General features: G+C 48.1%; 1 protein-coding gene across 1 annotated transcript; it reads left to right on the top strand.

Annotated features, from left to right (window-relative positions):
* The first annotated feature begins 129 nt into the window (after positions 1-129).
* Positions 130-9717, top strand: cpsf2 (cleavage and polyadenylation specific factor 2). The gene is made up of 15 exons (XM_056581736.1): positions 130-284; positions 689-860; positions 971-1130; positions 1242-1347; positions 1904-2033; positions 2148-2263; positions 2483-2670; positions 2882-3172; positions 3427-3527; positions 3772-3975; positions 4838-4990; positions 5877-6099; positions 6768-7136; positions 7760-7894; positions 9040-9717. Exons 2-15 carry the CDS (start codon positions 712-714, stop codon positions 9130-9132), a joined length of 2418 nt encoding a protein of 805 aa, XP_056437711.1. The 5' UTR covers positions 130-284; positions 689-711; the 3' UTR covers positions 9133-9717.
* The last annotated feature ends 4532 nt before the right edge of the window (positions 9718-14249 follow it).

Here is a 14249-nt window from a genome sequence, read left to right as displayed (position 1 = left end):
TTAATGTATTAATTAAAAAAAATATGGGGTAAACTTATAAACGGAGATGTATGCGCTCCGTCAAAAGATTTGTATGCACCAATTCCCACCCTATTATTTTTGTTGAAGGTACGTTCCGTTGACCTCTCACACGTGATGATGCAGCGGCAAAGCTTATCCGTCTGATTGAAAAAAGTGTCTTCACAAATGCTAGTCAACATGTCGTAATATTGTTATTACGGTCTGGAGTTAGTATTTTCCTATGTCAGGAAAAACTGTTCATTTGTACTATTTCACAACCAATGGTAGGTTTTACCAACGTTGGTCAAACAAATGAATGTACCCCCCTGTTAGTTATAGCTGGCATGCTAACAACCGGCTATTGTGATTGTGAACACATGATGTAAATGTTTACATAGTTTAATAGTGCGTAGTTGGTGCATTTACATTTTCACGGGTGATACATTTTCTTGACTCAACTATGCCTAACAAATGTGTATACTACTATGCTATTCCGTCGGAGATATTGGCGTGTCTATCTTTGCACAATGTGACCTCATCTCATTCAGGAGCTAGTAATTACAGATACATCAGTTGCACCATGATATTCTTGTTTTACATGTGTAACGTTACATTGAACAAAGAATACGCACTATTGCATCTAAGGATGCTGTTCTCGGTTGCTTACTTCTACCTTTTTCCTCGATAGCTGCCACTTGATAGCTGAGGAAGATGACATCCATTATCAAGTTGACAGCCGTGTCGGGGGTTCAGGAGGAGTCTGCCCTGTGCTACCTGCTTCAGGTGGATGAATTCCGCTTCCTCCTTGACTGCGGCTGGGATGAAAGTTTTTCTATGGAAATCATAGATGCAATGAAACGGTAACCAACACCATATCCGCAGTGTAGACCCCCAATCACTGCAATGTTATTGTTTGGCATTGCAGTACTGAGTGAGTGTTTGTGACATCAGTGATTTTGTGGTCCATCAGACACGTCCACCAGGTCGACGCCGTGCTCCTCTCCCACCCTGATCCCCTGCATCTAGGTGCCTTGCCCTACGCTGTGGGGAAGCTGGGTTTAAACTGCCCCATCTATGCTACGATACCTGTATACAAGATGGGCCAAATGTTCATGTATGATCTATTTCAGGTGAGAAGGAGTTGATGAGTAAAACTTTCTGCATTGCAAGCAGTCTCTCTCACGTATGGTTTGGTTGCATTTTATCCAGTGTCTCCTTAAATGCTTACTTTTTTCTTACAGTCTCGGAACAACAGCGAAGACTTCAATCTCTTCACACTTGATGACGTGGACAGCGCCTTTGACAAAATCCAGCAGTTAAAATACTCCCAGATTGTAAATTTAAAAGGTCAGTGTATCACAGACAACGCAATCTGATTGGTCAACTTGACCTTCTAGAATGTGGTCAAATGAGCATGACTGCACACCTTGCTGTGCTGAACTAAAAAATGCCTCATGCTAAGCACCCTAGGCTTAAAAATGCATGTGAAATCCTTGACGTAGTCAGCCAAATCTTGATCTCGAAAGCATAAGCTAAAGTGGGCGGGACGATTGAACAAGGACTTGAAAGCCTCTCTTTTACTTGGTCCTTGCTAAGATCCATCCGACTTGCTGGAGTAATAAACTACCGTTTGCGTTCCATGAGAGTTTACAGACTCTCATGGTATAGGTCAGATTACATGTTTTTCTAGGCTTACTTGTTTCTCAGTTATACAATGCAAAAACGTGATATTTTGAGAGCGACTTGCTGCACTATTTGACCACAATTTGATAATGTTATATTTTGTCGGTAACCATAGTGTAATCGCAATATTACACCCTATTATTTACGCCACAGACTCTCATAAAATGTATTTTGAAATATAGTTCTAAATAATATTCTTTATTCTACCCTACCTCGACAGGGAAAGGACACGGCCTGTCCATCACTCCCCTTCCAGCCGGACACATGATCGGTGGAACCATCTGGAAGATCGTCAAAGACGGAGAGGAGGAGATTGTCTATGCTGTGGACTTCAACCATAAGAGAGAGATGTAAACACCATCATGTCACTCACAGCCAAGCATGCGTTGATGAAGCGTTTCTTTCTTCTGTCAAACTGAGCTCTTCCCTAACGTTGTAACTTCTGCTTCTTGTCATGGCCCTAGCCATCTTAACGGGTGTATACTGGAAAGCGTGAGCCGGCCCTCCCTCCTCATCACGGACTCCTTCAACGCCTTGTACGTGCAGCCGCGTCGCAAACAGAGAGACGAGCAGCTCCTCAGTGAGTCGACGAGCGCACAGCCCTCCAGAAACACCCTTTTTAGATACAGCGCAATCAAATCAAATCTTGTCATGTGCACGACAGACATTTCTGTAGACGTTCTTTAACTTACATAGAACATTACCCTTCTTTGTGCTCCTTAATGTGGGTAAAGTTAAGAAGACGTCGTTCATTCTCATTCCGCTGTTTAATTCGACGGCTCTCTCTGCGTGCGTCCAGCCAATGTGATGGAGACCCTCCGCGGCGACGGCAACGTCCTCATCGCCGCGGACACGGCCGGCCGCGTGCTGGAGCTGGCCCAGCTGCTGGACCAAATCTGGAGGACGAAGGACGCGGGGCTGGGCGTGTACTCCCTAGCCCTGCTCAACAACGTCAGCTACAACGTGGTGGAGTTCTCCAAGTCCCAGGTATCCTAGTTCACATCCCTAATTCACTGCACACTGCAATCAGATGTAAGGAAACAGTCTCTTGCAACAAAGAAACTGTGTAAAAAATGGAAACTATATTATGTGTAAACTATTTTCTACCAGGCAGGACAACCGGAGGCCATTTTGACCAAGTCCACTTTGTTGCGCTAACCCCCCCCCCCCCCCCCCCCCCCGTCCTCCCCGTGCCCAGGTGGAGTGGATGAGTGACAAGCTCATGAGGTGCTTCGAGGACAAGCGGAACAACCCCTTCCAGTTCCGCCACCTGTCGCTGTGCCACAGCCTGGCGGACCTGGCCCGCGTCCCCAGCCCCAAGGTGGTGCTCTGCAGCCAGCCCGACCTGGAGTCGGGCTTCTCCCGGGAGCTCTTCATCCAGTGGTGCCGCGACGCCAAGAACTCGGTCATCCTGACCTACCGCACCACGCCCGGCACCCTGGCCCGCTACCTCATCGACAACCCCGGGGAGAGGATGCTGGACCTGGAGGTACGATATGGATATGGATATGGACTGTTTGCAAACGTTGCTGGCTCCGTTGTAGGATGAGTCAAATTAAGCGTCATGTCATCCCTTATTTAATTTACAACGCTGAACCTCTTTTACATTGGATTTTGATTGGAAGAAAAATTTGGATTGCTATTGTCAATATTGTGTAGATGTCCATATGATCATTGTGGAAAAGAACATCCAAATTGACCTGCCCATTTTTCATTGCTTTCTCATCCGATGTTATCACACAGGTCCGAAAACGAGTAAAGCTTGAGGGCAAGGAACTGGAAGATTTCCTTGAAAAGGACAAGGTCAAGAAAGAGGCAGCCAAGAAGCTGGAGCAAGCAAAAGAGTACGTATCTGCAAATAAACAATGCTTTTCTTATCCAAAGACCGCAGTTTATTCACCCATCATGCACGCTGTCACCATAGGCCTGAACAGGTGTTCCCAAAATATGGCGAGGTGCCCTCACTATGCCTCACTCACTCACACCTCAGTGTTACCAGCCCATCCCAGTAAGCCACTCAGCGTTCTCCCACTGCGGTCTGACCCACTGTTAACCCTTCCCGTCTGCGCGCTTGGTCCGTCCGTGCAGGGTGGACGTGGACTCGAGCGACGAGAGTGACATGGAGGACGACCTGGACCAGCCGGCCGTGGTGAAGACCAAACACCACGACCTGATGATGAAGGGCGAGGGCAGCCGCAAGGGCAGCTTCTTCAAGCAGGCCAAGAAGTCCTACCCCATGTTCCCCACGCACGAGGAGAGGATCAAGTGGGACGAGTACGGCGAGGTCATCAGGTAAGGCGGGGGCCATCGCCAAGACACACAGATCAGGGGCATGTATCTTGCTTTTGTCCTGCCAATGTATATTGGAGCACGTCTCTCTTCCCCCCCACCCCCCTTCGGTAAATGCAGGGCGTGAGAATGAAAAATGGTTAAGTGCCATAAGTGCCTTGCTTGCCTGCCAAACGAAATACAATCTGCAATATCAGGGCCTACAATGCTGCAGCTGGATATTTATCTATAATTGTTTTCCCCTGTTGCCAAATACAATGTGATTTATTTAAAAGCATAAATAGCATCAGCACCGCTTCTGCACAACCCTCCATTGTTAGATAGTTTTTAGAGAAATACTGACAGCAAAATGATGTTCCGCTATCGAAAAATAACAAACGCTTGATGTTTGTGAAGGTGGCATTATCTCATGAATGGCTTTAGACTAAAGGGAGGCAGCCTAGAGAGAAAAACATGACAAGTTACTTAATAATAGAAAGGACATATTTGATTGTGTAGAACAGAAGCAATACTATTATGCAGGCCAGACAGGGAAGGCTACAAACTGCAGACTAAAAACTATTTGTGCCAACATGAATGGCCAAAAAACATGGCTGGTGCACATTGTGTGCTCACATGCTATTGGTTGTTAGGTTATGTTGTATCGCAGTGAAACCTGCAGCGCCTAGCAAGCATACCTCAGCATGGTGTGCGCATGCATCAGCTTCTGTGCACGCAAGCACCTCACACACAGCTCGGCACCTCTGGCATGTTTGACCGGATCATTCAGCGGTGTGTTCCTCCAGCCCCGTTCCCTGTCCACACACATCTATTAACCACCACAGACCACAGCCATCCCATGACACGTTTCTGTTCTGCCCTCAAGGCCGGAGGACTTCCTGGTGCCCGAGCTGCAGGCCACGGAGGAGGAGAAGAGCAAGCTGGAGGCCGGCCTGTCCAACGGCGACGAGCCCATGGACCAGGACCTCTCCGTGGTGCCCACCAAGTGTACCTCCAGCATCGAGAATATCGAGATCAGGTCAGTGACGCTTGCGGCGGCTGAAGGCCACCTTAGTAAATCTGTCGCAGAATCATAAACCGCCCCGCCCCCCCCGCAACCCCCAGGCTGTTTGAAATTCACCGGCATAATTCACGAGAAAGTCGGTTGGTTGATGGGAAGGTCAGGTTCTTTTTTCCCCGCCTTGCTTGGGCGATGTGCAGGGAAAGGAAATGAGCCTTCTGCAGTGAGGTACACCTGAGAGCACACATACTTCTCTTGCAGCTGCTGCCCACCACTAATCCACTGCAGCTGCTTTTTGGCCAGCAGTCAAGTTTATTTTTGTACAGCCCTTTTTTTTTTTTTATCAGAGCCTCTTTCCTTTGGCCAATTTAATGCAAACAAGGAACCCTGTGGAAAGGGTCATATTTTATCTGATTGATTAGGAAAGTATGAGTTGATTATGAGATTTTGATCGAAGTTATGGACTAAATCTGATAATAACGATGATGAATGTCCTATGCCTTGCAAAAGCACTAACCTAGAAAGTTACAGTACCGATATGCGAAACAACCATACGTTTGTGAAATGCTAATTTAAGGTAATTTACCATGAAAAAGACACAGGTGTGTTCCTTTTAAAGGAAATACAGTTTGGACTATCATCACCCAAGCAAATCATAGTTCTGGTCGGTTATGTAACATACAAGACACAGAGCTGCCAGCTCAACCACGGCCTGAGGTCAGATAAGGTGGATCCAGCTTGTTATGCAAGGAACGCTGGTGTGAACACCGCATTAAATAGCCAAAAATATATGTTTTTTCCACGAGATAGCCACCTACAGATCTGTACCACATCAACACAAAACAATTCCTTCAGAGTGACTCCTCCCACTGAATCCAGCCACCCTCCTCCTCCCCCCAATAAGGGCCAGGGTGACGTACATCGACTACGAGGGGCGCTCGGACGGCGACTCCATCAAGAAGATCATCAACCAGATGAAGCCCAGGCAGCTGGTGATCGTCCACGGGCCGCCGGACGCCAGCGCCGACCTGGCCGAGTCCTGCCGGGCCTCCAGCAAGGACATCAAGGTGTACACGCCCAAGCTGCAGGAGACCGTGGACGCCACCAGCGAGACCCACATCTACCAGGTCCGTGGCCGCGCAGCCTCCTCCGGGCTCGGTGCCGGAGTGGATTCTGTTCAGTTTTCGACGTGTCTACATTTTGTCTTTTTGATTGTCATTTGTTTTCTTTGTGAAACGAAGTGTAGTCGTGTAACACGGATTGAAAAACCGTTGCTTTGCATTTTATTGACGCGTTAAAATAAGTGCTAAAAAAATCGATACAAAGCCGTATACGTGAAGATGAAGTAGAGACCCGTTTTGGAGAGAAAATACAAATAATAATAATAATAATACATTTAATTTAGAGGCGCCTTTCAAGACACCCAAGGTCACCTTACAGAGCATATAGTCATCATAAATTTTTTAAAAAACAAGACATTGTGTAAAAATAAATAAACATAAGCAATAAGAAATAAATCAAACAAAAACAAGACAAAACAAAACAAAAAAACAATCAAAACAGTGATCAGTTAGACGTTGTATGCGAGTTTGAACAGGTGAGATTTGAGTTGTGACTTGAAGGTTGCACAAAATAATAATTCAAAATAAATGATTGCTATAATTATATAAAATAATCTTGTTAATTTACCCATACACACTTCCATTACAAAAGAAAGGCTTTACAACCAAACGGCATGTAGGAGTCCCCTGTCACCTGCTGATGGCTCCGCCCCCCCTGTCCTCTGTGCCTACAGGTGCGGCTTAAGGACTCGCTGGTCAGCTCCCTGCACTTCTGCAAGGCCAAGGACACGGAGCTGGCCTGGATCGACGGCGTGCTGGACATGCGCGTGGCGAAGGTGGACACGGGCGTGCTGCCGGAGGCCGTGAAGGGCGAGGAGGAGGCGGGCGAGACCATGCTGACGGAGGACGGCGCCGGCCAGGACCCCGCCATGGACGTGGGCGTCACTGGGGAGACGGCGGGCGAGGGAGAGGGCGAGGAGGGCGGCGTGGCCCTGGCGGCGGTGGCCAAGCGCGCCATGAAGAGCCTGTTCATGGAGGACGAGCGCGAGCCCTCCGACGAGAGCGACGTCATCCCCACGCTGGAGCCGCTGCCCACCCAGGAGGTGAGAGGATAGGGGAGGGGGAGGTGAGAGGGGTGGAGGGAGGAAGGGAGGGAGAATGGGTTAGAGAATCAGAAGTAGCTTGTTGCTACCACTGAAGCCGCAGTCATCACAAAGTGGGAGTAATGTGGATTTACTTTGTGACTTTCTGGTCTTTCTCTGTCGATTCAAGTTGCAGAGAGGTTACTTCGTTTATTTGGAAAAGACTGTGTCTTGAGCGGGACCTTCCAGCCAGCCTGTCCCCCGTCCCTCTGGGTAGATGAACAACGACAGGGTGTTGATCCCAGGACGGCTGACTTTGGGATTTAAAGCCAGAGGTGGCGCTGCGTCTGGAGAATGACACACAGCTAAATCTGAATGGACGGGAAGGGAGGACTCCGCCCCCTGGCCTTATAGGCGGACAAAGAGAGAGAGGGAGGGAGGGAGGGAGGGGGAGAGGGGTAGACGGGTAGACGAGGGGTAGACAAACGCCGGCTTCCGAGGTCAAAGTTTATATTTTTATATATTCTTTGACGCATGCATGAGTGCAAGGGAGGTTGGGTTCGACCTCTCCAAACACGTGCACATTTGGGAAACATGGGTTTTCCGCCCGAGGTCGCTCACAGGCCGTCCCTCTCTCCTCCCAGGTCTCGGGCCACCAGTCGGTGTTCATCAACGAGCCGCGCCTCTCCGACTTCAAGCAGGTGCTGCTGAGGGAGGGCATCCAGGCCGAGTTCGTCGGCGGCGTGCTGGTGTGTAACAACATGGTGGCCGTCCGCAGGGTGAGTAGTGCTAGCGCTCTGTCCCCCCCACTGTACACAAGGTGGGGGTGTGTATGAGTGTGTGGGGGGGGGGGGAGTGATTGTGTGTGTGTGTGTGTGTGTGTGTGTGTGTGTGTGTGTGTGTGTGTGTGTGTGTGTGTGTGTGTGTGTGTGTGTGTGTGTGTGTGTGTGTGTGTGTGTGTGTGTGTGTGTGTGTGTGTGTAAGAGAGTTTGTGTGTTTGTGCACACAGGCCTGTGTGATCCGTCAACAAAGGAAGTGAGACAGCTGGAGCTGGGCTAGCCCCGGCAGGCGTTAAGTGCACTTTTTTTCGTTTCCGTTTTTTTTGTTGGTATTTTCTTACATAACGTCCTTGCAGTGCTATTTCTACGTTATTCCTCATCTCGCTCCCTTTTCTTATCTTCATCGGAGCTCTATTGCTTAGATCAATGCCCAGTACACCTTTTTTTTTTTTTATTGTTAAGCGTATTCAAAAGCAGCAGAGGTAATCCTTTAAAGGGGAGAAAAGAGGAGGGGAAATATATCCGCAGTGACAAGGACATGCATCCCCTTCAATTTAGTTTCTGCTGACTCAGCGGTCCACATTCAAAGAGAAGTGGACTCTTGAACAGGACTTCATTTCCGACATGCAAATATCAGTGTAGTAAGTAAAGCAGGGTAATATAATAACTGACAGTTCACTCTCTAGTCGTTGGCCCATCTGTCTGTAGAACTGATGGATTGCTAGTCTTCAAGAATAACAAAGTTATTTGTATTTATCATTTCTTTCCTTGTGCTTTTAGCTGGAGGAAAGTCGAAAGTTTGACCCTTCTACCTGGAGGGGTCAAAATGAATGAGGGATTCATTTAACACTAGGACATTTGACCATAGCTGAACTGATGAGATTTGAAGACGCTAAATATGATATTCATTCATTTTATTTTTTGAAAAAGAAGATAAAAATTAAATAAAACAAGTCGCCCATTCATCATCTTCTATAATCCAGACAGCCAGGGCTCGGTCATGTGACCCGCTGAAGTGTCATCGATGTGTCAAGTGTTGACGTGCCATCACCAGGGCCCTTTTGACCTAGGTCCCTGCCCCCTCACTGTCTATATTACTCTCTCGCTCTGTATCTCTGACCCCCTCTTCGTCACCCCCCCCCCAGACGGAGGCAGGGCGCATCGGCCTTGAAGGCTGCCTGTGTGATGACTACTTCAAGATCCGGGAGCTGCTGTATCAGCAGTACGCCGTGGTATAGAGGAGGAAGAGGACGAGGAAGAGGATAAGGAAGAGGAGGAGGAGGCGGCGGGGGCATCACCATCAGCCAGACACATTCCCTCCTTGAGGATTTCCCCCCCCCCCCCGTGCCCTAGAGGAGTGCAGTGTACCGTACACTCTGCTCCCCCCCCCCCCCCCCCCCCGCCCCGCCCCTCCCCTCCCCCACGGGCGACTCCAGCTGTTTGAACTCATTTTTTTCCCAAGGATGTTGTACAATAGGTGTCTATTTTGTTTGTTTCTAGTTGTTTTTGTACAATTCTCGTTGGCTTGCCTCCCTCCTGACTTCCTCTTTGTATGCCCTCCCCAATCCCCTGTTTATACGGCCCGTGATCTGGATGGCAACATGGAGAAGGAGAGCTGTTCTTTTTTCAATTCTATAATTAAAAAAAATCCATTTCTTTTTTTTTACAGATATGGCGTTGTAATGTGGTTTGTTGTTTTGGCTGTAGAGCGATTAATTTATTATTATTACTGCTTTAACAACCTGAAACTAGAGGCTCTTCTTGGCTGCTGGTGTTGGCTCGGGACCAGCATTTGTCATCATGCATTACGTTTAATCGATGATTCCTCTGAGGAGTTATGTAAAGTTTAATCAACAAGGAAAGTATTCACTTACGAATTGATTTATATTCTGAAGTTATTCTTTTGTGGTGCTCGCGGTGCGCTCTAACTAGGCCAACTAGTTAGTTAGTAGTACTAACACCAGGTGGAGACATTTCTCAACCCTATAGCTGCATCTCAAGCAGAATGCAACCAGCAAACAAAAAAAAAGGAAACCAAATCATTCCCTCCTAAGCGAGGGCCTGCGCCCGAGTGGAGATGATATTGTCCTGTAAGTGATGATGTGGCCTCAGCATCACACATGCAAAGTGCCGGATTAATATTCAGCTTATGTATTAGGAGTGCTCGTTTCCTTGCTTTCTTATCTTCTGCATGCATGTTGCCAGTCAGTGCAGCCGCTGCCTGCCCGAAGCATCAAGGTGTCTCTGCTCCATTAGGGGACGCGCCGGTGATAACGGGGAGTCTTGTGGGTGAACGATGGAGTGTTGCCATCTGACTCCACCCCTCCCTGACAGCCGTCAGAATCTGAGAAATAGTGGGGTGGAGTAATGCACCACACGCACACATTGAGTGTGAGTAGGGCAGTGAGTCAGAGCAGCGTCGGAGTGTGTGTATGTAAATTAGGTTGTGTGGGTGGACTGGCGGGCGATCATGGACACCGATGGAGTTTAGTCTTGAGCACGGATGGCTTAACAGACGTGCACGCCTGCTTTTTCATGTTTTTTCCCATGCAATTGCACACTTTCAGAGTCATTACTATTTACATAATTTACTTACTCCATGCAAAAGAGAAGAAATTATATGTTCATGTGAGCAACACACCAGCACTTCTGAATTATCGTTATTTGTATTTATGAATTTGTGTGTGTGTTGGAACTTCAGTAACCTGACAATGTTAGGGCCGCGGGGGGGCAAGTTAACCTGGCGTTGAAGGGTACAGGAGAGAGAACGAGCCTCTTGTGTTATGTGCCACACAGAGCATGCCAGCCGTGCCCAGTCAACGCTTTTTCATTTTGATAATTGACCGGGAACGCCAGGCAGCGTCCATCAGCTAATCCTCTTAGCTTTCATAATGCTGAGTCTGTCACAGAAGCCCCTGTTTTAATGTAACGAGCGGCTAAGCCCGGGAACATGGGACAGCGCTCGGGGGCTCTATGGGGCCCAGACAGGCCTCGATCGCCTATGCCCCCTGGAGGCTAGCGAGGGGACCCGCTGTCCGCTCAACAAGTGGCCCCGGCAAGCTGTCACATCACGTCAAACGTTGAAAGCCCATGAACTTCAAGGGAACGAGGGTGGGGGGACGGGCCCCCCAGGACGGAGATGTGGTTTTTCTCACTGGGGCAAGGTCAACAGTGTAGCTGCAGATGCCTCACGGTACTGGGATCTGCTTCTCTGAGCACACCGTGGCCATGATGAGTGTTATAGCGCTTAGAGAGTCAGTGTAATCCTTTGGAAAAAGGACAATGGTTTCTAGGAAAGCGACATGTTTAATCACCGAACATAAGGTATGCCGTTTTTTACCCTCACATTCACCGAGAGAATTGTGTTACCCATCACCCCCGGTTCCCATAAAATATACATTTAATTGAATAGCATTGCCTTCAACAACCCAAACTTTGTAATTAAAAACACTGCAAAATGTTGATGCTTGCAGATTCACAGTAAGCCCAGAGTCGATTTCGGTGCGTTTGGGATTTTCCAATGGGAATAGTGATTTAGTAGTCAATTAAGATCAGTGGGAATGTTCCTGCAGCTCCAGAGAACACATATCCAGGGGTTAGCTTTATTTTCTCTGCATGCAAATAGCATCCATCCGCTCTTTTTTCACTTATTTCCCTGAATTCACCTGCACATGCCCTCTTCCACCCTCCCTCCCTCGCTCTCTCCCTCTCCCCCTCCCACACACACACTTGTACTAATTCCTGGTCTCTATAGGTAATCCCCTTGTGTGTCTCTCTGCAGTAATGGGCCTCTGTAAGGGAGCCCACATATACTTAAGATGCGCATAGAAGCGACCGTACGAAGCGGGGATATCCTGAATTACACCATTACCGAAGTGATCCTCTTATGCAACCTGCTCTTCTCAACCGTCCTCAAAAGTGGGCCCATTCCGCACGAGCACAAATCCATACACACACACACACACACACACAGACACGAAAAGGCACTTTTACAGCCAGATAATCCACCGCTCACAATAGTACAGCTGCCATATTGCTTTGTCCCAACCAAACAATTGTGTTTTGTTTTGTTGCTGCGTTCAGGGCCGCCACGACTCATAAGAAATTGGACTGGCTCCCTGACAACAGGGTTGCTGCCTGTGTTGTTTGTGTGTGAGTTTGTGTGTGTGTGTGCGTGCGTGCATGCGTGATTGTGTGTGGGGAGTCGTTGGCAGTCAGCAGAATGTGACTGGATGTTTGGTTACAGATCACAGGAGATCGTTGTTCCTTGGCCACTGAAACAAAAACCTATCCCGACATTCTCCAGAAAAACAAACAAGGAAACACGAGATACTTGATCTCATGATGTTGGAAGTGTGTTCTCGAGACTGGGGCAAGAACCCCATCAGGGATTACACAAACACCCCCCACACACACACGCGCACACACACACACACACACACACACACACACACACACACACACACACACACACACACACACACACACACACACACACACACACAGACAGACACACACACACACAGCCATCCTCAACCCCGCAGATACTATCACTGCGGTATCATCAACCTCCCCTACCTCCCGCACGCCTGTCCCCCAACCTCCTCCCATTGATAATGATTTTACCCTCAGTGACACATCCATCAGAGTTCTCCAAATGTGTTGTTTAGCCCTCCAGCAGTAAGTCAACAGCTACAGTGTGTGCCATGGAAGCCCTTCCGCTAACGCCAGGCAGCAGGGGAGCTAGCGCGGCGGGCGCTATAGGCTAGTCGTCTGATGGGCCCATCACCTAAGGATGAGTTATGTTCTGATGAGGATTGGCGCACCACAGCATTGCCCGCCGAAGTCTGACTCCGCACCAAGGCCTGATGTTTTACCCCGTGAGGTTTGAGCCAGGGCGGGATCATTTTGATTGGGTCAAATGGTCAATGATGATGTTGTACATGCCATGGGTCAGGCGGACCCTCGTCCACCGTTTGATAGGGGTAGGAAGGGAAGAAGATGAGGAGAAGAAGAAGCAGCAGCAGAAGAAAAGAAAAAGGATAGACCGTAGACTTGAGGGCAAAGTATTTGTAGTAAGTATTATCTTGCACGTTTGTTTTAGTTTTTTTGACTAACAAACCCATGTGAGGTTTTCCTTAATATACATTTTGACACACTGCGAACACTGAGTCCCAATATAACTTAGCCTAACCTTGGTTTTGTGTGCATGCATTTCAAGCAGTCCCTTTTCCTTGTGTGTGTTACCGAATCAAGGTGGTTCCAAGGTTACATAATCTAGCTAGCAGGTGCATTGAAATCACCTGCGGGGGAATCCACACAATACAGCAGCAATACATTGCACCAAAGGTACACTCAGCCACCAGCCTTTGGTACGCTCCCGGGCAGGAAGTGTAGTGTCCAGTCCAGTACAGTACAGTACAGTACTGCGGCTCGTAATGAAACCACACTGCAGTGATTTTATTGCCTGTGTGAGGCTCCCGCAGAGTGAGTGAGCCACACACTTCTGTGGAACTTGCCCTCGTTTATCCCTTCTGTTTTCCCCCTGTAGAGATATACAGTGTATATATATATATATATATATATATAGATAGATAGAGAGAGTGTTTATCTATAGTGGACCATATACTTAGACTTACTGTCTCCACGGTTCTGATGCTATCGGGGCTGGATGAATGGGTGTGTGCCTTTGTTGTTGCAGCCTCTAGGCTCTGTGAAGAAGGATAGAGATTGCTGTGTTTTTTTCGGTGATTCTCGCCGGGTTTCTCGTCTGCTGGGTGGGCAGGAGAATAATAGGGCTGTTTATGGGCTCGCACATAAGTGATAGCCTTACACTTTCTTTCTTTCTATGTTTCTTTCTTTCTTTATATGTTTCTATCTTTCTTTCTTTATGGACTCAGTACAAATATGTCAAAAGCAGGGACAGACTTTCCTTTCTGTCTTTCTTTCTTTCTAGGGCATACAAGGTCTTCGTATCTTGACGAGGCCCAGTGGACCAACGGGATGATGGAAATCATAGCCCTGCACAGTGACAGAATATCGGCTGGATTTTATCAGTGGAATTGCACCTGAGCTAGGGTAGGTCGAGGGGAGGGGGGGGGGGAGGGGATGTCGCCGGTCAAATGAGCTTTGGGGGACAAAGTTACCATAAAAGCATAATTTGAGGAAGGTATAATTTTAAGTGACACACATTCTAAATCCCACTCATGATACAATGACGATAATGGCCCTGGGGAGATGAAGGCTGTTACATATGTAATTACATACTCAAGTCGCTCAAACTGTGACAGTACCCTCTCTGCACAATGGGCCCTTTTTGCAGAGACCGACAAAGACTGAGACACCGCAAAGCAAA

This window comes from Gadus chalcogrammus, chromosome 21 (assembly GCF_026213295.1).
Source record: "Gadus chalcogrammus isolate NIFS_2021 chromosome 21, NIFS_Gcha_1.0, whole genome shotgun sequence".
NCBI classification, from domain to species: domain Eukaryota; kingdom Metazoa; phylum Chordata; class Actinopteri; order Gadiformes; family Gadidae; genus Gadus; species Gadus chalcogrammus.
The sequence above is the reverse complement of the archived record's forward strand: the minus strand, read 5'-3'. Positions and strand labels throughout refer to the sequence as shown.